Below are 27,471 nucleotides of genomic sequence, written 5' to 3' on the forward strand. Positions count from 1 at the left end.
TTGAAATGTGGGGAAAGTAGCAGCCAATTTGCACACACAAGCTCCCAAACGCAAACATGAGATAATGACCAAATAATCAGTTTTAGCCATGTTGACTATGATCTAAATGGCGGCCAAGGCACAGGTGGCAACTTACCTGTTCTCCTATGAAATGGCGCCGAAGGGATCTTTTACGCGCACATGAGAGGGCAGGTGGTTTAACGTCTCATTGATAACCTTGAGGCAAAGCTGGAGCCCCCACCCCCTCTGTTCTGGCCACCATTCATTCTCAAGCAAGGTGACCAAAATGGACTAATAGAGGTTAATTTCATTGATGTTTGTGTGCAAAGTACATTTATCCACAAAATAACAGTGACTACGCTTCAGTATAATTAATTACATGTAAAGCACTCTGAGAATATGAAAGCTGTGATACAACAGTTATTGCTTCCTTTTCCTTTCATTCTCTCTTAATTAATTAAACTTTTCCAATTAACTTCCAATTTTCCAAAGTTAATTAACTTTTTCCAAAACACAAACATTAAATAGTTTGAGTCAAATTTAGCTAAATACGGATTTCCGACATTGCACGTCATCATATCCATCTTTAAAACTCTGTACTGAAAGAGCTTGGCAGTCATTCCTAAGTTGTTTTTAAACATATCAGCCCTCATAACTCTGACCTTCTGCAGCATCTGGCCAACCGAAGATAAGACTGACAGATTTTGTTTGGCTGGGAGCCACGAACGCTCATTATTCTGCCTCCCTCCTGTCTAACTTCAACCCGTGATAATACCGCTGCAGTGACAGTAGCATCTGGAAGTATTTTCGGGATGCTCTCTGCTAACGCTGGCACATGCTGGCATGACATCATCACATTGGCGCCACCGATAAGGACGTCATGAACTTATGATCTGTTTATTGCTAACACTTTTTGTTTTTATTGCATTGGATGTTTTGTGCATCACTATGTTACTGCTTGGCAATATCATGGCAGAAATTACTTGGTGCATGCACAGTGGCCAATTTCTGATGTCCGTTCTTCGTAGGTGCTATCACCTGGAATGTAATTAGTCACCAGTTCAGAGAAAAACCAGTGACGTGAGCACATTGTAAATTTGAGCGGTGGAGGGGGGTGGGGGGAGTTCTCCTTGAGACCTGGAGCATGATATTTATCAGTCAAAGTGCAGCACCTTTCAGACTATTTGCAGATTAGGTGACACAAGACAAATTAAATCAGGTATCATGGTATGTGGGGCATTTAACCGAAGACTTATTCACCTGAGAATTCATCAGTCATACGATAGCAATTATAGATTAAAAGGTGAATGTACCGACACAGTTGAAAAGCTTTTTAATCAGTTCAATGCGAGTAAAAGAACAAGTAACAGGTAGAGATATAATTCATTCTTCCGAGCTGGCTTCAGTTGTGACCAAATTTATTGCAGTGTCACCGTGCTCGGTGATCTTTTCGCAAGTATGGAAAGTCCATTTCAACAATGCAGCTGGAAAGTTCCTCTCTGCAGCTGATTTGAAGTTAAGCTGTGGTGTTCCTTTATGGATTGATAAATGCGGTTTCGCTGATGGCTATAGATCTCTCTGGAGCTGAGCTATTTTATATATCAGTCTCCGGAAAGTCTGCTGACTTTTACACATTTTTAATTAAAAGGACTTATCCCCCTACTGCGATGTTATCGCTTCAGTTTGGATGAGTTTTAAGTTTCTGGATATATCGCTTTTAATTTTAAAGCCTGTGCTCCAGGTTGTGTTGACCATAAAAAATTCAGCTGGACTTGAGACATTGGAAATTTTAAGTTACACTTATTGACCACGTTGTTCCTTAGCAATCAGTGATGTATTATTACGCAATAAACCTGCGGTGACAGGGACACAATCATTAATCTTGCAAGGTGAATGTTCATCATGAATCAATCAATGCATCAGAATATGTTATCCACCAGCACTTGCTAATGACAGGCAGTAAAAACGCTTACAAATGAGCCTGAATAAAACCATTCCCTGAATTATGCAGCATTTCTATTATCCAAAGACAATACAGGAAAGCTAGGTGATTTCAAGATTGTAACTTCGTTGTGACGGTCAGGCGGTGATTATAAATTGCTATTACAATCTGACTATTATAATGAGATTAATGCTGGCAGTGGGTGCCAGGTATTTTTTTTATTCCTTCATGGGACATGGGCGTTGCTGGCTAATCCATCCCTAATTTTTCAGATGCAAAAAGAAAAATCCAAGCCAACCAAAGCTGATTATTGTCCCCTAACCCTGTTTCTGAGGGTTAGACGTGACTGCAACCCCACGCGTAGCCAAGTAGCCTCATAATGTTCACCGACAGCTAAGGAATGGGTACAGATAAAATGAAAGTCACCATAGTCCCATAGGCTGCTCTGCCATCAGAGAGAGATGCCTGGTGGTAAGTCTAACCTGAGGGTCATCATGGCCTCAGGCGAGGTTGAGGAGGCAGGGCCTTCACAGATGACCTCAGCCAGTACAGGAATTGAACCCACACCCTGCATCACAAATGAGTTGTCCAGCCAACTGAACTAAATGACTACAAGGGAGATGCCAGAGGGCTGCAGACGCCTGTGGAACAATAACGTGGGGCAGGATTTTCCACACCCGCCTGACCGCCCGCTGCCGCGATCTTCCGGTCCCGCTACAAGCCAAAGGACTTCTGGCTGGGGCGCCGCCTCGCCTACAACAGGCCCGGAAAATCCCGGCCTTGATTTAGTAGTTCCAGGAGAGCAGGGGAGAATGGTGGAGTAGAAGGAAGAAAATATGTTTCAAGCAGTTTTGTCCCTTCTATATTATCCATTCCAGTGTACTATCACTTCTGTAGAATAAATGACATGAGGTTTTTTTTCCTGTGTGCCTTTGTCTTAAAGGCGCATTATGTCAAAAAGGCGCGCGACTGCTAAATGAAACCCTAATGGGCCTCTGCTGCATTTTATTCCTGCTTGCTTCTCACCAGCTTGCCACTTTATTTGATGCAGGGAACCTGGTGGTGTTATGGTCAACGTGCCGCACGTCCGTCTTCAAGGCCGTCACAAACCGTTTCATCAAAAACCTGGCCTGCGCTGGAATCTGTGCAAGTGTCTTTTGTGTGCCTTTCGACATCATCCTGAGTGCCAGTCCACACTGCTGCTGGTGGATCTACACCCTGCTCTTCTGTAAAATTATCAAATTCTTGCACAAGGTCTTCTGTTCTGTCACTGTTCTCAGCTTTACTGTCATTGCACTGGACAGGTTGGTCACATCTTACTACTAGACTGCTATAATACACTGTCAGTAATTCTGTGTAAGAGAAAGGATTTATGGTAATAAATTTAGGCTGTATGATAAAAATTTTTCTTTAAAAAATTCTTTCATGGGATGTGGGCATCACTGGTGAGGGCAGCATTTGTTTCCCATCCCTAATTGCCCTTGAACTGAGTGGCTTACTAGGCCATTTCAGAGGGCAGTTAAGAGTCAACCACATTGCTGTGGGTCTGGAGTCAGATATAGGGGTAGCTAAATAGCCATAAAGGACATTAATGAACCAGATGGGTTTATGTGAAAATCAGTGATAGTTAAAACTAGCTTTATATTCCAGATTTATTAATTGAATTTAAATTCCTCTAGTTTCCATGGTGGGATTTGAATCAATGCCCCCAGAGCATTAGTCTAAGCCCCTGGATTATTAGCGCAGTGCCATTACCACTATGCCCTGCCTCCCCACGAGGTTTATAATTTAATTTATTAATTAAATTAATGTATAATTTAATCGAAGATCGAATTGATAGGTACTGGTAGATTTTTCTTCTCTGACAAATGATCTTGAAATAATATGGAGTATCACTCAAACATTATTTTTAAACTCTACTACACTTACAAAACTGGCTTTGCTGATGCTGAACGCTTTATTCTATTCATAATGAATGTCTTTCCCATTTTTGTGGTTTTTATCTGCTGTTAAAATGGATGTGATATTGTTCAATGGGTTAATATTTTGTGATAATTATCTAAAAAGTAAATAAAAGGTACATAACCATTGGCTGTGGTCTGAGGTAAATATCTATATAATGTAGCTGATCAGATAACTTGTGGTGGCGGTGTGTTACAGTTCACTCAGGGAACTCACACTGCTGTGGTAACATGTACTTTTACATACACGTTGTAATCCGGGGCTATAGATAGTGATGGTAGAGGCTCCAACATTCTTCCCATCACATGGCTGACCAGGAGTCTCCCCCTCACGTGCCACCTGCTATTGGCGTGTGTTGGAAGGATTTGCAGGTTAATGCTCGACCTGTTTGACAGTGCACCTTCCTTGGTCATCAAGTCCTGGGGTGGGACTCGAACCTGGAGCTTTCACAAACTGTGCCACAAGGACCTCCTCAGATAACACGAGTGAATTGCACTAATGTTGTGAGTTGAAATATTTATTGATCAACAGTTGGTTAGCATGAAATTAAACTTATAAGAGTTCAATAGAGTTGTTAATTCTTTTGTTCCTGTAGCACAATCACCAGAACTGAAAATAAATACTCTGAAGATAGTCTGACCATTGCCTTGCAAATGAGGTAAAATTAAAGTATTTCCTGACCAACCTCAGTCACAATATTTCCATGTAAACCCTCTTTGATTTTCATTATTCTTTACTTGGTACTTTTATTTGGTGCACATCAGAAACAAAAAATGCTGACTATTTTTTCAGGTTTTTTTCCCGCAGCTGAATGATAGTTAATTAAAGCTGCTTTCTGGCATTCTTTTGTCTTTCTGATGATCTGCAGAGATATTTCCCACAAAGATTTCATGAACTGAAATGGAAGGCTGGGTAGATTACTTGTGCACTCATTGCATTGTTCACTTTTCAACAGGGGCGGACAGTTTGGCCATATGGGGAGTCAGGAGATTCTCTTCAAAATAGTGCCATGGGATCTTTTATGTCCACCTGAGGTTAATATTGCTTCATCTGCAAGACAGCATCTCCAACAGTGGAGCACTCCTTTGGTTCTGCATTGGAACGTCAGCCTAGATTATTGTGCGCAAATCCCTGCAGTAGGATTTGAATCCACATTCCTGTGATTCAGGGCCATTGTGCTTGCAACTGAGCCACAGCTGACACTGAAAAAGAAGTGTCAAAAATTACGATAAAAGCAAAAAAAAACTGCAGATGCTGGAAATCCAAAACAAAAACAAAAATGCCTGGAAAAACTCAGCAGGTCTGACAGCATCTGCGGAGAGGAACACAGTTAACGTTTCGAGTCCGTGTGACTCTTCAACAGAACTAAGGAAAAATAGAAAAGTGGTGAAATATAAGCTGATTTAAGGTGGTGGTGGGGGGGGGAGTGGTGGGGGTGGGGGGGGGGGGGGGGGGAGGGGACAGGTAAAGCTGGATAGAGGGCCAGTGATAGGTGGAGATAGACAAAAGATGCCATAGACAAAAGGACAAAGAGGTGCTGAAGGTGGTGATATTATCTAAGGAATGTGATAATAGGTGACATTAAGGGTAGAAAGCAGGACAAGCAAGGTACAGATAGCCCTAGTAGGGCTGGGGTGGGAGGAAGGGATCGAAATAGGCTAAAAGGTAGAGATAAAACAATGGATGGAAATACATTTAAAAATAATGGAAATAGGTGGGAAAAGAAAAATCTATATAAATTATTGGAAAAAAGGGGGATCGGAAAGTGGGTGGGGATGGAGGAGAGAGTTCATGATCTAAAATTGTTGAACTCAATATTCAGTCCGGAAGGCTGTAAAGTGCCTAGTCGGAAGATGAGGTGCTGTTCCTCCAGTTTGCGTTGAGCTTCACTGGAACATTGCAGCAAGCCAAGGACGGACATGTGGGCATGAGAGCAGGGTGGAGTGTTGAAATGGCAAGCGACAGGGAGGTCTGGGTCATGCTTGCGGACGGACCAAAGGTGTTCTGCAAAGCAGTCACCCAGTCTGCGTTTGGTTTGCATTCGCTGCTCCCAATGCGGTTTCCTTTACATTGGAGAGACCAAGCGCAGACTGGGTGACCGCTTTGCGGAACACCTTCGATCTGTCCACAAGCATTACCCAGACCTCCCTGTCACTTGCCATTTCAACACACCACCCTGCTCTCATGCCCACATGTCCGTCCTTGGCCTGCTGCATTGTTCCAGTGAAGCTCAACGCAAACTGGAGGAACAGCACCTCATCTTCTGACTAGGCACTTTACAGCCTTCCGGACTGAATATTGAGTTCAACAATTTTAGATCATGAACTCTCTCCTCCATCCCCACCCCCTTTCCGATCCCCCTTTTTTCCAATAACTTATATAGATTTTTCTTTTCCCACCTATTTCCATTATTTTTAAATGTATTTCCATCCATTGTTTTATCTCTACCTTTTAGCCTATTTTGATCCCTTCCCCCACCCCACCCCCACTAGGGCTATCTGTACCTTGCTTGTCCTGCTTTCTACCCTTAATGTCACCTAATATCACATTCCTTAGATAATATCATCACCGTCAACACCTCTTTGTCCTTTTGTCTGTGACATCTTTTGGTTATCTCCAACTATCACTGGCCCTCTATCCAGCTTTACCTGTCCCACCCCCCCTTAAACCAGCTTATATTTCACCTCTTTTCTATTTTTCCCTAGTTCTGTTGAAGAGTCACACGGACTCGAAACGTTAACTGTGCTCCTCTCCGCAGATGCTGTCAGACCTGCTGAGTTTTTCCAGGTATTTTTGTTTTTGTGATGTTTTAACATCAGGTGACAAAACTCCCCCCTGCAAATGGTAGCCTGTCTTTACTCAGAAAGAACGAACAAACTTGCATTGTTTCATTCACATCTTTTAGGAGATCCCAAAGTGTTTCAGATTTAAAGAATTTCCTTAAGGTACAGTCATAGTTCCCCTGTTGAAGATTGCAGAAGTTGTGAGCAGAGCAATGGTTCACGAACAGCACGTGAGATGGACAGCCACCTCATCTGTTTATGGGGATGGTGAACGAGGGACAAATGTTAAACATGCCACCAGGAGGACTCCCACTCTTCTTCAAGTTGTGCAGTGGGATTTTTACCAGCTACCTACTAGACTCAGCCTGTGATATATTAACTTATGGACTCCGACAGCGCCACACTCCCTCCGAACCACGATGAAGTATCAGCCTATACTGGCTGGGATTTGAACCCAGAGCCTTCTGACCCAGATGTGAGAATTTTACCAATGGAGCCGACTTGACATTAAAAAACGCAATTTGTAAAGTCACTGGGGTCTGAGATCAATGCCATCTGTGTATTGAGCTTAATGTTGTAAAATCACCCGAAGCACAAAAGGAAAAGATACGGGGCCAAGTCGAGATATTCACCTCACGGTGCTTTGCATAGAATTTTCACCCACTGCAGCTAGTTACAGCCTGGTGGGAACTTTAAAAGTAAAAAATTCACAGGCGCTGCCTTTTAAACTTAATTTTAATGTTAGCTGACAATCCTGCTAGAGTTCTGTATGCACAACATCCATGTAGTAAACATCATGGTTCTTGGGCACAAAGTAATAAATCAGGATTTATAACTTTGTTGTGCTAGCCCTGTGTCACTCTATTATATATATATAAAGTGTCAGGCTGGAAGCCATGTTATGTAACTGCATTGTTAACTGAGCTGGGGTTGGAGCAGCTGTGTTATTAAATCTGGAACAGGACTCCTTACAGTACGCAGGTTTTTTTCTTTGGCAGCGAATGTATATCCATTTGTTTTGGTGCCCACAAGCACCCTGATTTGAATCAATTGCGGGGTTTTAATCCACTCGCTGCTCACAATATTGTTGTTCCTCCTCATCAGAAGATTAATGTCAGATTCTGTGCTTTCTTTGGAAGTTGCAAACAAAGCAACTCAAACCAGACCACTCCTATGGTTAAATTAGGCAACATTATTTTATTTATAGCCTGTAATCAAATCCAAGTGATTCAATATTGCTTGGAGAGGAGCCTCTTTGGCCCACACAATTACATAATCAGCACAGGAGTCCTTTGATGAATCCTAATTATCGTTTACTAGTGCTTGAAGGGAATCTCAGTGATGAATATATCTTTTGCCTTTGTGGAGTTGGTAACCCACCACTGTTCTGTAGAGCGGCCAGCAATTAATAATTCTGAAGGATAATTGGGTCACACAAAGACATAATACCAAATATATCTTTTTAATTTGAGTTTTTCAGCTTTTAGCAATTGGAGAAACACTATCAGCATTGTTACTTATTGTAATCTTTGTTAAGAGTCATGGGCGGCGAATCGGTCTCCATAGCGGTGGCCCTGAATTGGAAAAATATCAGTCATTCAGATGCTTCCGGCCACATTCAGTGTGGCTGGCATTGTCAGGGTGCTTGTGTGGGTGTGGAATGTGTCCTTGGAAGCCTGTGGAGTGGGCCAATCATGACGTCAAACAGCCTTTAACCCTGATTTGACGCATGATATGCCATTTTAGATTGGCGTGCTTTGGAAGGATTTACAGGTCAACCTGTTTGGCTGCGTTACGAACACACCATCCTTGGCCATCAAGTCCTGGGGCATAATTTTGCCCTTGATGGGTGTGCGGGCCCCACCGGCTCGGCGGCGGGCGGGCAGCCGATCGCTGCCGCCGAAATGGGCCCCGCCGCCATTTTGAGTGGGCGGGCCACCCGACGGGAAGCGCTATGTGCTTCCTGTGCGGAGGGGAGAGGGATTCCCCAACTGCCAGAGTGCGCTCTTTCACGCATGCGCACGAAAGAGCGCACATCTCCCTGAGACTAAGTGCTGTCTCAGGGAGAGCGCTGACAGTGTTATAAACTTAAAAAATAGAAAAATAAAAAAATTATTAGCATGTCCCCCTCATGTGACAATGTCACACAAGATGAGACATGTTAATAAATATGACATAAAGTTTATTAAAGTTTTTTGAAATCGACATGAAACCTCATCCCGCTGGTGGATGAGGTTTCATGTATTATCAGAAGCCCGCTGGGGCTCCTGGCCTGCCCGCCAGCCTTAAGGTTGGACAGGCAGGTCCTTTAATTGGCTTAATTATCCTGTCAATGGCCTCAATTAGCCATTGACAGGTCGGCGGGCAGACAGCTGATTTTGCTGTCCGCCCGCCTTCCTGAACATTTAAATGGGGCAGGATGATGTTGTGGATTCCCGCCGCCACGTCATCCGGTGTCATTTTCGTGTCAGCGAGCAGGCCCCTCCCCCAACGGAAGAATTCTGGCCCTGGGGTGGGACTTGAACCTGGGCTTCTAGCTCAGAGACAGAGATGCTACCCACTGCTCCACAAAACTTACCATTCAGATTCAGTAAGGAGGGCTACAGTTTCTCTTGGGCTGCAGCATGACTTGGAGATGGAGCTCAGGCAGTAGAAAAGGGAAACAGTGTGCACAGGGAGGAAGAGGAGGACTCTTGCTCAGAGGCCCTACCCACCAATGGTCCACTTCTCCTACCTCCACCCGAGCCAGCAACAGAGTTTGAGGAACCTGCATTTCAACAAAGCTCAACTAGATGCAGTTTCTAGCTTCCTGCTGATGGGTGTGTGATGGGGCTGTGGTACATTGAGCAGTGTCAGAGTTTGGTGGTGTGGTGGGTATGAGATTTCATGTGAAGATGCATTCACTGACGTTGATCACCCTGAGGTCATTGAACTTCTCCTGCCACTGCTGCCAGGGCCTTGTGGACCTGACTCCGTGGGAATTGACCTCCCCGGCTATCTCCTATTCCCGTCTCAGGGTGAACCTTGCAGGTCTCCAGCAGAAACATCGCATCTCTCATCCTTTCAGCTTCCTGTGCTAAGGCCTTGAGCGCCGCATTACAAAACCTGGGAACCCTCTTTCTTTTTTTCTGTGCTTTTGGCTTCTCTTTAAAACATCCACCGACAGCCTGAGGCAACTTCTGTATCATGAGTGCAGCCTCCCCCTTCAAGAGGTGCAGGCTAGATGTGCACTGTGCTAGGTACGTACCCTGCTGGGGCCCCTTTAGTGAGTGCAGCAAGTCAGCAGCACAGCAGATAGTGGACTTAGGTGAGGAAAGATGGGAGGAGGCTCGAGTGGAGGAGAAACCCCAGCATGGACTGGTTGGGTCAAACGTTTCTATGCAGTATATCCTGTGTAATCCTATGAGTTAATTTGGATCAGGAGGCAGCAAAAATTTTGTATGTTGCGTGTCTTAAGAGGACCAGGCGTGGGGTGATCGCACATTGTGACCCTGAAACAGAAAACTTGCCTAAACAAAGTTTCCCCCCCCCTCACGTTGTTTGACCCCTTGCCAAATCTGAGACTCTTCACGACAAATACTTGGCAAACAAAAGCTGCTGAGTCATTACCGATTTCATGTTTAAAATGCCCTTCTTGCCCGGCGGAGACCTGCGTCCCAGAAGAAATATCCATTTATGTTTTTAGGTCCATTGATTAGGCCGCAGCTGGTGTCTTCATCTTTGGACACCATCATGTTAGAAAAAAATATTGCAGCCATGGAAAAGTTTGATGCTAATTAACTGTGATGATACCAGGATGAGAGAACGACACTTGCAAAATCTAGGACAGTACTTATTGGAGCTCAAAAGGTTAAAGGGGGAATCTAATTGAAGTGTTCAAAATTGTAACAACGTAAAAAGATCATCTCCACAGATTGGTAATAAGGAGCTAAGTATTTAGGATTAGTGCTTGAAACATAAAGGGGGAAGTGAGGAGAAAACTTCATGCAAAGGGTTATTAGAACAAGGAATGCATGAACACAAGTGGCTATTGAAGCTGAGCCAATCACAGCCGTGAAATGGAAATTGGACAAGCACTTGAAGAGGGATATTATTTAAACGAGGCAGGTTGTGAGCACAAATTGGGATTAGAGTTACATTACTGTGATGTGGCCTACATAACCAGAATGATTTCAAATGGCTCATTTTTTGAAATTTTAAGTTTTTTTTTTCTCTGCTGCATGCATAAATAACACCACCAAAAAAGATACATTGATAATTAAAAACAAACTGGTAAGATCATACGAAATAGGAGCAGGAGTAGGTCATTCAGTCCCTCGAGCCTGCTCCACCATTCAATAAGATTTTGGCTGATCTGGCTGTGGCATTAATTCCACTTCCCTGCCTGTCCTCCATGACCCTTGACTCTCCCGCCTTTTGTTAATTTAATCCCACATTTTGTTAATTTAGTTTAATTGTTTCATTAAAAAAGTCATCAAAATAGTATAACCCTTGGCTCCCTTGCTGATCAAACATCTGTCTAACTCAGCCTTGAATATATTCAATGGCCCAGCCTCCACTCTTCTCTGCTGAAGAGAATTCTAAAGATTAATGACTCTGAGAGAAGAAATTCCTCCTCATCTCCATCTTAAATGAGACACCCCTTATTTTGAAACTGCACCCCATAGTTCTAGGTTACCCCATGAGAGGAAGCATCCTCTCAGCATCTACCCTGTCATGACCCCTCAGAACCATATACGCTTCAATATGACCCACCAAGAGGTCCACCATGCTATTATTTATGGGTAGTTTGATGGCTGGAGTGTAATCTCTCTGCTTTGCAGCAGCCTAAAGACAAGGGCATTCACCTGTCACTTGTGATACTGCAAATTTACTAAAGCAATTTATTGTGATTGGCACGAGATTAAAACATTGCCCACGTTATTGATACTGAATAATGCAGACCACATACAAATAATATTGATGGTCCTGTGTACTTGTTACTTCAGAAAAGGTGCATGAGAGCAAAATAACTGATCCAGAGTATGAGTAAAATAAATGAATAACACAAGAGATTGTTACATCGTATTTACAGCACAGAAACAAGCCATTTGGCCCATCAGCTCTGTGCTATTGCTCTATCCTCCACACAAATCTCCTTCCCCCTATTCCATTTTATCCTATCAATGTATCCTTCTCTTCCTTTCTCCCTCATGTAATTACTTAGCTTCCCCTGAACTGTTAGCACCTGTCCTGGTTCCTACTCCCTGTGGCAGCAACTTCCGCATTCTCATTCCTCTGTGGGTAAAGTTTCTCCCCAATTCCTTATTGGATTTATTGGTGACTACCTTTTATCTATGGCTCTTAGTTTTGAACCCACTGACAAACTGACACATTGTTTCTGCATCTCTTTTTGACCCCTTAAAAATTTTAAAGGCCTCTGTCAGATCACCTCTCAGCCTTCCCTTTCTTAAAGGAAAATGCCCCAGCCTATTGAGTCTTTCCTGGTAGTTATAACCTCTCAGTTTTGATAGTACCTTTGTAAATCCACTTTGCAGCTTCTCCAGTATTTCTATGTCCTATTTGTAATATGGAGAGAGAATCGTCCGCAGTACTCTTTGTGTGATCCGATTAAGGCTCTTATATAAGTTTAACATAACTTCCCTGCTTTTGAATTCCATAAAAGCACTGTTGTCAGAATTACCAACAATGCCATCCCAGCCTTCAAATGTGTGCCCAGAGTGTTAATATGCTTGAGGAATTCTATTGCAACAATTCCCTGAAATTGTAGAGATTCCTCACACAGTTTTCAATCTATCTTACTTTTTTTAAAAAGAAAATGTTTTCCTTCCATCACCTTAGGTGTTTGAAACCACATCCTCACCATCACCAGGACTGCTTGCTTCCTCCTCCCCGATATCACCAATCTTCAACCCCTACTCACCCTGTCGATGCTGCAACTCTCATCCATGGCCATGTCCCTCAGGCGGGTGCGTGTACGACCCAAGCAGAGCGAGGTGACATCGAGCAAGCACGCTGACATCATTGCGCACTCACGTGATATTTCACTCGGTGGGCAAGCACGGCAGCCGGACATGTGCCCGCCGGACAATTAAGCAAGCAATTAGGCCCATGAACGAATCAATGGACAGCAATTTTACGCGGCCCGTCCACATTCATAGTTGGCGGACGGGCCATTCCCCCCAGGCGGCATTCACATTTTTGCTCAAACCTTGGTCCAGGGTGGAATGAAATCTCCGTGGGGCAATAATATAATGAGATATCTGGAGACTGTTTTTTTTTTATGAGGTATGCTTTCAAGTGCTTGATCGTGCTGCATGGACATAATTTGCAGTATTTTTGTCGTTCCTTTTATTCTGGGGAGGTCTGCAGCATCCCGGGGCAGCTGTCTGTCCCCAGGGAGCTCACCAGAACCCTCAGTTAGCTCGGTGTCCGCTGTCTTCCCACCCACCCCGGCAGCGCTGAGCATTTCTTAGCACTGGGCTGGCTGTTAATTGGCCAGCCAGCGTGAAATCACGGTCAGGGCCGATTGTGGCCGGAGGCCCATTTCCTGTCCGCGTCCACGCCCGCCGGTTACATGCACCCAACGAACGAAGAACTCAGGCCTGTGCCTTTGTTACCTCCAGACTTGACTATTCCAATGCCTTGGCTGACCTCCCACCTTCCACCATCCGTAAACTCCAGTTTATCCAAAACTCTGCAGTCTGTATTCTAACTAACATCCATTCGCCCATCATCCTTGTGTTGGCTGAATTACATTATCTCCTGGTTGGTAATGTCTCGATTTAAAAGCCTCGTCTTTGTATTCACACTCCTGACTTGTGCCTTGTAGATGATGGGCAGGCTTTGGAGAGCCAGGAGGTGAGTTATTCACTGCAAATATCCAATCTGTGGCCTTTTTGAGCTGCCACAGTATTGATATGGCTGGTCCAGTTGAGTTTCTGGTTGATGGTGACCTCCCAGGATGTTGATATGGGGAACTTAGCGTTGGTAATGCTGTCCATCAGGGGGGGGGTTGGTTAGATTCTTTCTTGTTGGAGATGGTCATTGTGCGGCCACTTGAGTGGCGTGAATGTTAGTTGGCACATATCAGCCAAGCCTGAATTTGTCCAGATCTTGCTGTATGCTGATGCAACTGATTTATTATCTAAGGGGTAAAACTTTTTGCTCGGTGGCCAGATGTGCACCTGACCCAACCAAGCATAAAATGACACGTGATGATGTTGGGCGAGCGTCCCGATGTCATCGCGCGTTGGCGCGATGTTTCAGTCGGCGGGTGTGCACCAGAGTCAGCAGCGTGCCCGCCGACAATTATAAGGCCTATTAAGGCCATTGAAAAGTTAATTAAAATACACTTTTCACTGCCCATCCAACCTTACAGTCGGCGGGCAGGCGAAAACGCCAAGCGGCCTTTGCACTTTTTTGGAAACTGCATCCATGGGCGGGATGAGGTTTCCAAAAGCAAATAAAAATGAAATAAAAACTTTAATTTTTCATTAATGACATGTCCTTGCTCATGTAACAGAGTAAAAATGTAATGAAACATGTCCCCTCATGTGACAGAGTCACATGAGGGGACATGTTTCATTACATTTTTACTTTAAAATTTTTTTTCCATATATCTTCGTCTCCCTGCCACAGGGAGATTATGCAGTGAGCATTCGCGCACATGCATGGAGGTCTTGCTCGCCTGGCTCACTCTCCTCCCCCTGCCCCGCACTGGCAGCACTAAGCGCTGCTCCCCGTGTTTATTCGTGGACGGGGGTCGTCTTCCCGATGCCAAGGGCAAAGTCCTGCCCAAGGCGTCGTGAATGGTACTGAACGCTGTACAGTCACTAGTGAACATTGCCACTTCTGACCATTTGATGGGAGGGAAGGTCATTGATGAAGTAGCTGAAGATGATTAGGCCTAGGACACTACCCTGAGGAACTCCTGCAGTGATGTCCTGGGACTGAGATTGTTGGCAGATGAAATTTAATGTAGAGAGGTGGGAAAAGATACATTTTGGTAGGAAGAATGAGGAGAGGCAATATAAAATAAATGGTACAAGCCTAAAGGGGTTGCAGGAACAGAGAGATCTGGGGGTATACGTGCACAAATCATTGAAGCTGGAGGCAGGTTGAGAAAGTGGTTAAAAAGGTTTACGGAATTCTGGGCTTTATAAATAGAGGCATAGAGCACAAGAGCAAGGAAGTTAACATGAACTTTCATAAAACACTGGTTAAGCCTCAACTAGGGTATTGCATCCAATTCTGGGCACCGCACTTTAGGAAGGATGTGAAGGCTTTAGAGAGGGTGCAGAAAAGATTTACCAGAATGGTTCCAGGGATGAGGGACTTCAGTTACGCAGATAGATTGTAGAAGCTGGCACTGTTTTCCTTAAGGAAGAGGGGTCTAGATAGAGAGAAATTGTTCCCATTGGTGGAAGGGTCTGGAAATCAGAGGACACTGATTTAAGGTGATTGCCAAAAGAGCCAACCATGAAGAAAAACGCTTTTTGTGCAGCGAGTTGTTAGGATCTGCCTGAGAGTGTGGCAGAGGAAAATTCAAATCGTGGGTTTCAAAAAGGATAAGCAGCTGAAGAGAAAAGAAGGGAGAGCTATGGGAAAGGGCTGGGGAGTAGAACTAATTGCTTTTCTCTTGCTGAGAGCTGACATCGACAAGGCATCCCTCTGTGCTGTGGGCATTCCGTGATTCTGTGATGAAGTGCTTCGGTATATGGTTTGTTGCTGTTTAATGAATGATAGGTTTAGAATGCAAGAAGAGGGTAATATAGAGGAGTTGGCATGAACCCTGATCTTGGGCTACCACCCTCCCTTCAGCACTCTATCTCCAGCATCTGCAGGACTTTCTCCTCTTAGCATATGATTGCGGAGGTGTCCACCTCCTGGGTGTATTCTTTCTTTGTTGTTATGAGTTGCCTTCTGCGAGCACAGCCAAAGTGACAGGCGGCAATTCTCTGGATGACAGTGATAACCAGGTGTCAACATGCAGCTCACGATGGATGTGATGATATTTACCTGCGTCGTGCAGCTACATTAAAAGGTACTATTATTTTAGCCTGAATTCCTGTAAAGATGTGAGTGAAGGGACATTTCTAGGGAAAGGGTGCTAATTGCACTCTGTGCTTAATGGGCATTCATAGCAAGCATTGCAAGTAATTTAAGACAGTGTGAGGGAAGATAATTGTAACTGTTGTTGGTGCTTAGTGCGCTGAATTAATGGAGTGGAATTAATTTCTCTTATTTGTCTGTCCTGGTAAAATACTTAAACTTCTCCCAGTATTGCATACAATTGTACAGCTCTCCCTAAGGTCAATATTAGCAAACACCCCTCCCCACAGTACTCTGGCTGATGGCCTTTGCTTCTTGCTAATGAGTTTGGGGATATATAGAATCACTCAGCTTTCACAGCATGAGTTATGTATTTTTAAAAAGTTGTAAAGTTACCCTTGCCTTACATTTGAATTTTGTATCTTAAGTGGGTTGGGGTGAGGGTTGGTCTTTTGGCTCAGGAGGTAATGCCCCCTTGCCTCTGAGCCAGAAGCTCTAGGTTCAAGCCCCACTCCAGGACTTGTTGGCCACAAAGGAGCATTCATGGCACAGCCAATCAGGGTTGATAATCAAACTACTAATCCTTCTAGCATGCCCCTGATTGACAACTCGATTGATAAACCAGCCAACACGATTTCAAATCCCACCATGGCATGTTTGAGAATTTGAATTCAGTTTTCAAATGTCTGGAAATAAAACAAGCTGGTATCAGTAAAATTGACCATGAAGCTATCAGATTGGCATAAAATCACAACTGGTTCACTCACGCCCTTTAGGGAACACAACCTGCTGTCTTTACATTGCTCTGGCCTGTATGTGACTCCAGTGCCACCCCAGTGCGGTTGGCTCTACTATCCTCAGAATTGGCCCAGTTGTATCATACCGAACTGGAGGTGGGCAATAAATCCTGGCCTTGTCTTTGAGGTCCACACCCTAAGACTTACTTTTTTTAAATCGTGTGTGAATTCCTGTCACCAGCTCCATAATGTGAGGGAACAGGTATAAGGTTAGTGCTGGGAGGAGAATCTTCAAAGCACTGGAAGGGAAAGGGAAGCTGAAGGATTCCCTGTGCAATAAATCATCACAATCATCAGAATATAAAGAGGAGCAGGAGTCAGCCATTCAGCCCCTGGAGCCCACCCTGCCAGTCAATAAGATCATGGCTGATCTGATGTGGCCTTAACTCCACTTTTCTGCCTGATCCCCTTAACCCTTGTGACTCCCTTGTCAATCAAAGATCTGTCTGTCACAGCCTTGAAATGTTCAATGTCCCAGCCCCCACTGCTTGCTGGGGACAGAGAATTCCAAACACCAACTACCCTCTGAGAGACAATCATTTTTCAAACACTTACCATGGCCTCTTCTAGATACTCTGCCCCCTTCTGCCAGCTTTCACTGGTAGCTGTGGCATGAGCTAGCCTCCCACAACCTCAGGTAAAACTCTGCCTTTCCTACCTTACAACATTTCAAAAAATGCTTCATTGGCTGTAAAGCACTTTGAGACGTTCTGAGGACAGTAGAGCCAAGCGCACTGGTGTGGCACTAGAGCCACATACAGGCCAGAGCTTTATTTCCAGACTTTCCAGAAAACTGAATTCAAATTCTCAAACACGCCATGGTGGGATTTGAAATCACGTTGGCTGGATTTTCAATCTAGTCCTCCTCAATACCAATCCAGTAAGATGGCCACGACATGTACCGTACCCCACAATGGGGTGCAACTTGCTTGTTTTTATCTTCTGAATTAAGGCATGTGTGGGAGGCACCTGTTTTTAAACAACTGATCTGTGAGTGCTGACTAACGTTTAAGGACAAACCCTGCAGGAGTTTCCTTTGTTCTTCAGATTGCCCCGATTCAGAAGCGATAACAGGAAGCGCTGCACAATCAGCCATTTATGTTGTGAGGTAGCTGGGAGGTGCAGCGTCTGCAGCTGTTTATTTTAATGGTCCTTTGGTACAAGAGTAATCACATCAGTTGCACTCGCCAGAAGGTGAAGCAGCATCTACAGAGCAGCCACAGCAATGCGGCTCTTCAGTCAACAAAGAGACTTGGGGGCAAACATTTGCTCCATTGCCTTCAACAGCAGCTGAGGCAAGCACATCTTTAATTCTTGTGCAGCCATATTTGGGGGAATAGCCTGTGACGTAATGGTTGAGCTGGAGAAATGAAAATGACCGGCTCACTCCCTTAAATCAACAGCCACCAAATAGCTCATTCCATTTTTGATCCCTCTAGTCAGTCTGCAAACGCAGTTCAGATTAATAGCATGTTTGTTATTTTGTGGCTAATCATAGAACGGTCCACTGCACAGAAGGAGGCTATTTGGCCCACCTTGCCCATGCTGGCTCTCTGCAAGGTCAACTCCTCCTTTCCCCGCCTTTTCCTCGTAGCCCTGCAAGTTTTTTTCTTCAGGAATTTATTCCATTCCCTTCTGAAAGCCATGACTGAATCTGCCTCCCCCACACTCTCAGGCAGATCCTAACCACTCGCTGCATAAAAATAAAATTTCCTCACGTTGCCATTGGTTCTTTTGCTAATCACCTTCAATTCTTCTGCCGACGGGACAATTTCTCTCTTACCTGCTCTGCCTAAACCCCTCATGAATTTGAACACAAGTCCTAGCAAATCTCCTTTCAACCTTCTCTTCTTTTTTTTTTCAATCCCTTAGCGTTTTGCATCCAACTCAATGGCCGGGATTTTCCGGCCCTGTCGCGGGTGAGACCCGCCTTGGGGAGGGGTCTGGCGGCCCAGCCAAAAGCCCATTGGCTTCCGGTGGGACTGGATGATCCCGGCGGTGGGCGGGGCCAGAAAATCCCCACCCAACGTGTGGCTGCTGAAAGTGCCCCATCCTGTATACAACACCTGCGCGATAGCAGAAACCTCAGCAATTCAGAAACCCCCTTTAAAAATAATCTGTTTTGTGTACGTCCCATCTCCGGCTAGAGTCATGCTGTGATAGCAATGCTTTTTTGCACAGTTAGAAGCCGCACTGCATGAGTTTGCGCTTTATTTCTTATCTCCACGGGCCAATGATCTTTGAATTGTATTTTATGACATGGATTTTGAAATAAAGCAATAAGCACTCGCTGGAGGAGACTTATCCACTTCATCAACATCGGACGGAGGCCAAAATTTACAAAGATGATCTAGTTTTTTGGGAATGCTGAATTGATCCTTGTAAATATTTTAGAAATGAAATTGGGTCTGCTGCTTAGTTTACCGCATTGGCTGAGGAAGGGAGGATAAATCTCTCTTTCCAAAGCACTGAAAGAAATTTACATCAAATTAAGCAAAATGTTTGAATCTTCACGTGCCTGGCTGATAGGAATCCAATAGCGAATTAAACTGACAGATCATGGGTTGTTTTAAAAAGATTAGTGTACAATCAAACCATTGAGGGATGTAAGCACTAATCTCCTCTCATGATCAGTGAAAAAAATGCTGTAATCAGGGTGTAGGAGGCAGACGTTGGGGTTGGTGGCACCCTGGTTATGACTCCCTGACCTTAGCCAGAATAATCATTACCTCCCTTTCTCTACATTTTACTCCAGTCTGAATGATTGCGTTAAGGAAACAGACCTATTTTATACAAGCCAATTATTAAAATATTCTAATAACCCTTCAGGTGTACTCTCGACCCACTTTGTACATAGGGCAGAATTTTCCCCCGTGTTGTGGGGGGACGGAGTTCAGGAGCCGGCGTGTGCAGGCGCGCCTCCGATCGGGCGCGCTGCCATTTTACATGGGCAGGCCAATTAAGGCCCGCCCAACGTGATGTCCGCCAGGAAGCGCTATGTGCGGGCGGGGGGGGATTCCCTCAGCCGAGAGTGCGCTCTTTCATGCATGTGTGTGAAAGAACACACTCATCTCGCCGAGGCTAAGTGCAGCCTCAGGGAGATCGGCGCCAAATTCAAAAATGTTAAAAATATAAAAATAAAATTTCCCTGACATGTCCCCTCATGTGACACTGTGACATGAGTTGGGACATGTCCATCACTTTTAGTTAAACTTTTATTAAATTTTTAAAAACCGCCAGTGGATGAGGTTTGATGTTTTTTCTGAAGCCCGCCAGGGCTCCCGGCCTGCCCACCAACCTTAAGGTTGGACGGGCAGGTCCTTTAACTAGCTCAGTTAGTTTCTCAGTGGCCTCAATAGGCCGTTGACAGGTCGGCGGGTGCTCAGCTGATTCGGCTGAGCCCCCGCCGACCTGAAAATTGAAACGAGGCAGGGTGACGTCGGGAGTTCCGCCCGACATCATCCCGCGTCATTTTACGCATCGGCGAGAGGGCCCCGCCCCCTGCTCGCCGACCGAGAAATCCTGGCCATTGAATTTACAGCACAGACACAGATCACTTGCCCCTGCAGGTCTACACTGGTGTTCCAGTTCCACATCAGCCTCCTCCCACCTTACTTCATTTCACTCTATATCTATCTATCAAGGAGTTTGACACCATCCAGGACAAAGCAGCCCGTTCGATTAGCACTCCATCCACTCTCCCTCTACCACCAATGCACAGTGGCATCAGTGTGTACCATCTCCAAGACTGCAGCAACTCACCAAGGCACCTGGCAACAGCACCTTCCAAAACCATGACCTCTACCACCTAGTAGGACAAGGGCAGCAGGTGTATGGGAACGCCACCACCTGCAAGTTCCCCTCAAAGCTGCACACCATCCTGACCTGGAACTATATCGCCGTTCCTTCACTGTCACTGGGTCCTGGAACTTCCTCCCTAACAGCACTGTGTGTGTACCTAACCAGATGGACTGCAGCGGTTCAAGAAGGCAGCTCACCACCACCTTCTCAAGGGAAATTGGGGATGGGCAATAAATTCTGGCCTAGCCAGCGATGCCCACATCCCGTGAAAAGTAAAATAAATCCTTCTATTTTTCCTCCTTCGTGTGCTTATCTAATTCTCCTTCAATGTATTGATACTATTCTTAGTCGCTCCATGTGGTAGCAAGTTCCAAATTCCCACCACTTTTGGCCCTTGCATCACAGTTATCTCCTGCCCTTGATATCCCACCCTGCTCCCCTCCACCCACCACTTGACTGCCTTCATTTCACCATAAGTGGCATTGGCCTGAGCCCAAAATATTTAAATTCCTGTAACTTGGAAAGCAAGGCCAGTCCTGGGGCTCAAGTACTGGACAGAGGGGAGCCCAAAACGACCGCACCTCTGGCAGGGAGTGGGGTCAGAACCAATTAGACTAGTGATTTTTTTTCTAAAATGTTTTAAAGCAGTGGTGATAAGCTTAAATGTCTTGAAAATACTGGATTATACTTGTCTTTGGTGAGAATTCTAAAGAGGTCCAACCAGAAGTAGAGATTTGATTATAAAACAGTTTTGTAGAGATATCTTATAAAGAGAATTTGTCTTGTAAACACTAGTTTCTTAATTGGACGCTGCCTTAAATGGTGATGACCATTCAGCAAAGAACTATTTGGAACTTATTTGTCCATGTGCAATTTATTTTATTTTGTATTTGTTTCCTCATAGTGAGCCAAAGGACTTTATGTACACAGCAGTGTGGTATTGTATAATGCAGCTCAGGGCCAGCTGTATGTAACTGGCCAAAATATCTAATCGCCATAATATTCTTGAGTCATTTAGAGGCCAATTGCTTTTGTTGACCTCTGAAGTCAGTCAGAAGATATTTCCTGTTGCTGAGGAAATTTCTCCATTGACTGGAATAATCCTTCACTGTCGCTCAGTCAAAATCCTGGAACTCCCTCCCTAACAGCACTGTGGGTGTACCTACACCACAGGGACTGCAGCGGTTCAAGAAGGCAGCTCACCGCCACCTTCTCAAGGGCAATGAGGGATGGGCAATAAATGCTGGCCCAGCCAGCGACGCCCACATCCCATAAAATGAAATTTAAAAATTGGCTTTGCTTAACGGCTGTTTCTTGAAACGCAAATGCACATCTCCTTTGTTAGTTACGCACGGAGAATCAAAATGATGGAAATACTCAGAAGGTCTGCCAGTGCTGTGGAGAGAGAAGCAGTGTTTGTCTCACTTTCCTCAGGTCCTGCCAGACCTGCTGAGTATTTCCAGCATTTTCTGTTTGTTTTTTTCAGATTTCCATCATCTGTCGTATTTTGCGTTTGAATCAAAACCAGTGCTGAATTAAATCTCAACTTCCAAAAACGAATGGATTGGGGTTGTGTCAGAGGTTAAAATGCAAAATATCTAGAATGGAACCAGCCTCAAATGTGTCTACTTCTGGTTGCAGCGGAGGTGAGATGAGGGAGGGCAGCCAATCCACTTGTGGGAAATGGGCTGTTCATGTAAATATTATAATATTATTATATTATATATAATATTCTATATATATATTATATTATATACAATAATATTATAATAATCCCGCCTGCCTCTAGTTTAACAGTCATTCCCTTATTTACCACAGTGACTGGGTTTCCTATGCTTGGGAAACTTGGCAGCTTAAAGGAGGTAAGGGCATTTACAACACTGCTTGCCAGCTAGAAAGGGCAGGAGTGCTTCTGCCAGGCTCAACATGCTACTCAGTCAAACTCCAGTGTGATCTGTCCGCTCTCCCCGCCTCACCATGGGACCCTCTCGCCCACCACCGCGCCCCCACCAACCAACATTTGATGCCTGGACAACTGTCGGACCCCACCCTCCGCCCCCTTTCCAGTTGACAGACAGGTCCAGAACCTGAGGACACCGGTTTAAAGTAACTGGCCTGGCCAAAGACATAAGGGTGGCATGAGGAAAGACTTTTATTTTAACTCAACAAGTGGTTACGATCTAAAACGCACTGCCTTTAAGAGCAATGGAGGCAGGTTTAATCATGAGTTTCAAAAGGGCATTGGATAAACACCTGAAGGGAAAAGATTTTCAGGGCTACAGGGAAAAGGCGGGTGAGTGCAACTAGCAGAATCATTCTTGCAGAGAGCTGGTAAGGGCTTGAGGGGCCGAATGGCTTCCTTCTGTAACAATTTTATGTTTCTTTATTAAAGTGCAGCGCAGAGTCACCAGAAAGTTACCAGTGCACCAAGGGCTAGATTTTAACAGATTACATACAACTAGGTTTGCATTCCCAAGGATAGTGAGGGATGGGCAGTGAATGCTGGTCTTGTCAGTGATCCAATGAACGAATATATTTTTAAAAATTGCCTGCAACGTAGATAGTTAAGATTGATTGAATTGTGTTTCTTTGGGACCTTGAAAGGAATTTACGATAGAGAGAGTTTTGGAATTCTCTCCCCAAGTGAGCAGTGGCAGCTGGGTCATTGAATATATTCAAGGCTGAGAGACACAGATTTTTGATTGACAACGGACTTGCCGAGGGTTATGGGGAGCAGGCAGGGTAGTGGAGCTAAGGTCACATCAGATCAGCCACGATCTTATTGAATGGCAGAGCAGGCTCGAGGGGCTGAATGGCCGACTCCTGCTCCTGCTCCTCTTTCTTATGTTCTTATGTTAAGTTTTTACTGTTGGTGGGGTCGTCTTTGACCCCACCAGCAGTAAAAACTGGTGTTTGTCGTTTATATAAACGACATAGATGACTATGTGGGGGGTAGGATTAGTAAGTTTGCGGATGACACAAAGATTGGCCGGGTGGTTAACAGTGAGGTTGAGTGTCTTGGGCTACAGGAGGATATAGACATATATATAGGTCAAATGGGCAGATAAGTGGCAGATGGAATTTAACCCTGAAAATTGTGAGGTGATACACTTTGGAAGGAGTAATTTGACAAGGAAGTATTCAATGAACGGCGTGGCACTAGGAAGTTCTGAGGAACAAAGGGACCTTGGCGTGTGTGTCCATAGATCTCTGAAGGCGGAGAGGCATGTTAGTGGGGTGGTGAAAAAGGCATATGGGACACTTGCCTTTATCAATCGAGGCATAGATTACAAAAGTAGGAGGTCATGTTGGAGTTGTATAGAACCTTGGTGAGGCCACAGCTGGAGTACTGTGTGCAGTTCTGGTCGCCACATTATAGGAAGGATGTGATTGCACTGGAAGGGGTGCAGAGGAGATTCACCAGGATGTTGCCTGGGATGAAACATTTAAGTTATGAAGAGAGGTTGGATAGACTTGGGTTGTTTTCGTCGGAGCAGAGAAGACTGAGGGGTGACCTGATCGAGGTGTACAAGATTATGAGGGGCATGGACAGGGTGGATCGGGAGCAGCTGTTCCCCTTAGTTGAAGGGTCCGTCACGAGGGGGGCATAAGTTCAAGATGAGGGACAGGAGGTTTAGGGGGGATGTGAGGAAAAACTTTTTTACCCAGAGGGTGGTGACGGTCTGGAATGCACTGCCTGGGAGGGTGGTGGAGGTGGGTTGCCTCATATCCTTTAAAAAGTACCTGAATGAGCACTTGGCATGTCATAACATTCAAGGCTATGGGCCACGTGCTGGTAAATGGGATTAGGTAGGTAGGTCAGGTGTTTCTCATGTGTCGGTACAGACTCGATGGGCCGAAGGGCCTCTTCTGCACTGTGTGATTCTGTGATTCTGTGAATGGGGCATAACATTTAAAATCAGAGCCAGGCCAATCAAGAGTGTAGTTTGGAAACACTTCTTCATGTAGAGGGTGTGAGGAGTGTGGAACTCTCTTCGACAAAATGCAGCAATTGCTTGCTCAATTGATAATTTTAAACCTGACACTGATAGATTTTTTGCAAGACAAGGGTAAAAGGATATGGAGCCAAGGCAGCCGAATGCAGTTAAGGTATGGATCAGCCATGACGTGACTGAATGGAGGAGTTGAATGACCGACTCCTGCCCCTCTATTCTTGTCATTCCAATCACACAACAAACAATGTAGCTTTCTGCCAGCAGGTTCATTGACCGAGCTGAACTGTTTATCTCCACATAGGACACATTTTACGAATATTATTTTTCTTGGAAAGCCATCGCCCTGATCGGAAAAAAAATCAGAAACAAGAGCGGGAGTTAGTCCAGGATTTTACTGCCCCGCCGCGGCGTGTCTCCCTCTGGTGGATGCGGCGAGCCATTTAAATCTCCGTTTAGTTCGGCGGGCCCGTAATATCCTGTCGGGCAGGAGGGGACGTAAAATCCTGGCCTTGACTTTATTTGAGAAACGCTTGCTGGTGCTTCTGTGAATTGCTAATTCGTTCACCAAAGGTTCGGCTCTGTCAAAAAAAAACAATCCAGCAGATGTGTTTTGGAGGACGAGCTTGAGAGTAAATCACACGGTGTGAATTAGCCAATTAGAATTAAGTGTAACCAGCGTCGCAGCGCTGAGCTCGGAGACATGGACGGGATTTTCTGGTCCCACCAAAAGCCAATCGACTTTAGTCTGCCTCTCTAAATGTTCAGTTCCCACCCACACCGGCTCTTGCTGCAGGTGGGGCTGGAAAAGCCCAGCCATAGCTGGGAAGTTGACACTGCATTGTAATAATCAAGATAAACAGTAAATAGTGTGATGGAAAATCATGATATCAGAACTGTAAGGAAGCCTTATACTTGCAAGCAGTGCTAAATACATCTGAAGTATGGCAGGACTTTTACTGCACCTAGACATAAAGAGATCGAAAGAGATAGAGACATTTGTGCATTCAATGATTATGTTTTTATCTCTCTTATTACAGGTATTACTCTGTCTTGTATCCTTTAGAAAGGAAGATCTCGGATACAAAATCCCGGGACTTGGTGATCTACATCTGGATTCATGCAGTTTTAGCAAGTGTTCCAGTTTTCGCGATGACCAATGTCTCAGACATCTATGCCATGTCCACGTGCAGTAGTTCATGGAGCTACTCTTTTGGGCACCTAGCTTATGTAATTGTCTACAACATCACCACAGTGATTCTGCCCATTGCCGTCGTATTCTTGTTCATGATTCTGATCCGTAGAGCCCTCAGCACCAGCCAGAAGAAGAAAGTAATCATTGCTGCATTACGAACTCCACAGAACACAATTTCTATTCCGTATGTTTCCCAGCGGGAGGCTGAACTGCATGCCATGCTTCTCTCTATGGTGCTCATCTTCATTCTTTGCAGTGTCCCTTATATGGTTTTCGTGATTTATCGAACCATTCTTAACATCACTGACATCTCTGTCTTTTTAATGCTGACGGCAGTCTGGTTGCCTAAGGTTTCCCTGCTCACTAACCCATTGCTCTTTCTGACTGTTAATAAGTCTGTTCGGAAATGCTTAGTGGGGACTGTGGTTCAGCTCCATCGCAGGTACAGCAGACGCAACATCGTAAGCTCTGGTGGCCTCACTGATGCCACTCTTGAGCCTGGGCTCCGCTCAGGTAGCCAGCTGCTCGAAATGTTTCACATCGGGCAGCAGCAGATTTTCAAACCCTCCGAGGAGGAGGACGACGAGAACGAGATCAAGTCGCTCGCGTCGACCGAGTGCCGGCAGAAAGAAATAGCCACCACCAGCTTGGAAGTGGAGCAGACTTTAGTGGAAAGGTTTGCCACCCACGCTAACAATGACTCTGCCGCAGTGGCCGGAGCGGCAGCCGCGCCTCCAGATTCCGATGCCACCTCCGACAAGTACGCAATGCAGTTTGGCTTTGGCCCGTTCGAACTGCCTCCACAGTGGCTTTCTGAGACACGGAACAGCAAGAAAAGGCTGCTGCCCCCGTTGGGCAACACACCAGAAGAACTCATTCAAACGACTGAAAAGCAACCAAAGTTCAGAACAGAGTGGAAGATAAGTCGAAACAATAAAGTCAGCATCTTTCCTAAGGTGGACTCTTAGTCCTTCGAACTAGCCCAGCTATTGTGGGCAGTATTTTGGACACTCAACTCCATGGATTTCTATAGCACAGAGTATCATAGCACTGCCTATATTGCGTTGTGTGTCGAACTATTTATTAAAAAAATGGAGAACAAACTTCACAGCAAATGCTTCTTTAAATAGAAAACAACATTCCCGTAAGTTCTGATGAGAAGGATTTGTATCCAGGGTTGTCTTTCACCTTCAACTGAAGAACTTTATTCACCATATCTTCAGAATTGTGCGCACAGTTCATATTTTGATGTGAAAGAAAAATGAGCGGGTGGTACTTTGGTTTATGCTGTTAAATCTTAAAAGTGAATGACCTACTAACTGTTTGAAAATCATTTATTTTCTTATACAATTTATATAGGATTGCTTAAACATTTTTTTTTAAACTGGTGTTCGGTCTTGTTTATTGTGACAGTAAAGGGGGCAAACGGCGACGCTAGGATACCAGTTAATTTCCCCGTGAAACTTATTTCGATGGCTGCCCTCTCCCTTTCCTGCTAAGAATGTCATCTTAAATTTACCTATGTTTGCACTGAAGACCCCATTTATAATCGTTTAACACAGATTTCAAAAGTTCATGTGACGTCAATGGTTGGGATTCTTCCAACAGTTTATCGCCATTCAATTCTTTACATCAGTTTGTATGGCTGGCAGCTATTAACCATCCCTAGAGAAAAGCAAAGTACTGCGGATGCTGGAAACTGAAATAAAAACAGAAAATGCTGGGAAAACCTCAGCAGGCTCGACAGCATCTGTGGAGAGAGAAACAGAGTTAACTTTTTGAGTCCGTATGACTCTTCTCCAGAAGAGGCTCTATGGACTTGAAACGTTAACTCTGTTCCTCTCTCCGCGGATGCTGTCAGACCTGCTGAGTTTTTCCAGCATTTTCTGTTTTTATTAACCATTCCTACTTGCCCTGAGAAGAGAGTGATGGAAGAATTTTTAAAAAGTGCTCTGATTTTAATCACCCCACCACCGGTGGCCGT

The 27,471-nt window shown here is 44.8% G+C and overlaps 1 protein-coding gene across 1 annotated transcript in view; it reads left to right on the plus strand.

The window, feature by feature from the left end:
• The window catches only part of gpr176 (G protein-coupled receptor 176), a 44,519-nt gene extending 17,314 nt beyond the window's left edge, over positions 1–27,205 (plus strand). The window contains exons 2-3 of the mRNA XM_078563364.1: positions 2,994–3,246; positions 25,333–27,205. Coding sequence (XP_078419490.1) covers positions 2,994–3,246; positions 25,333–26,455 — 1,376 coding nt within the window. The 3' untranslated portion in view covers positions 26,456–27,205. The remainder of the gene's footprint in view (positions 1–2,993; positions 3,247–25,332) is intronic.
• Positions 27,206–27,471: the final 266 nt, after the last annotated feature.

This window comes from Cetorhinus maximus, chromosome 18, assembly GCF_964194155.1.
Source record: "Cetorhinus maximus chromosome 18, sCetMax3.hap1.1, whole genome shotgun sequence".
Classification (NCBI taxonomy): domain Eukaryota; kingdom Metazoa; phylum Chordata; class Chondrichthyes; order Lamniformes; family Cetorhinidae; genus Cetorhinus; species Cetorhinus maximus.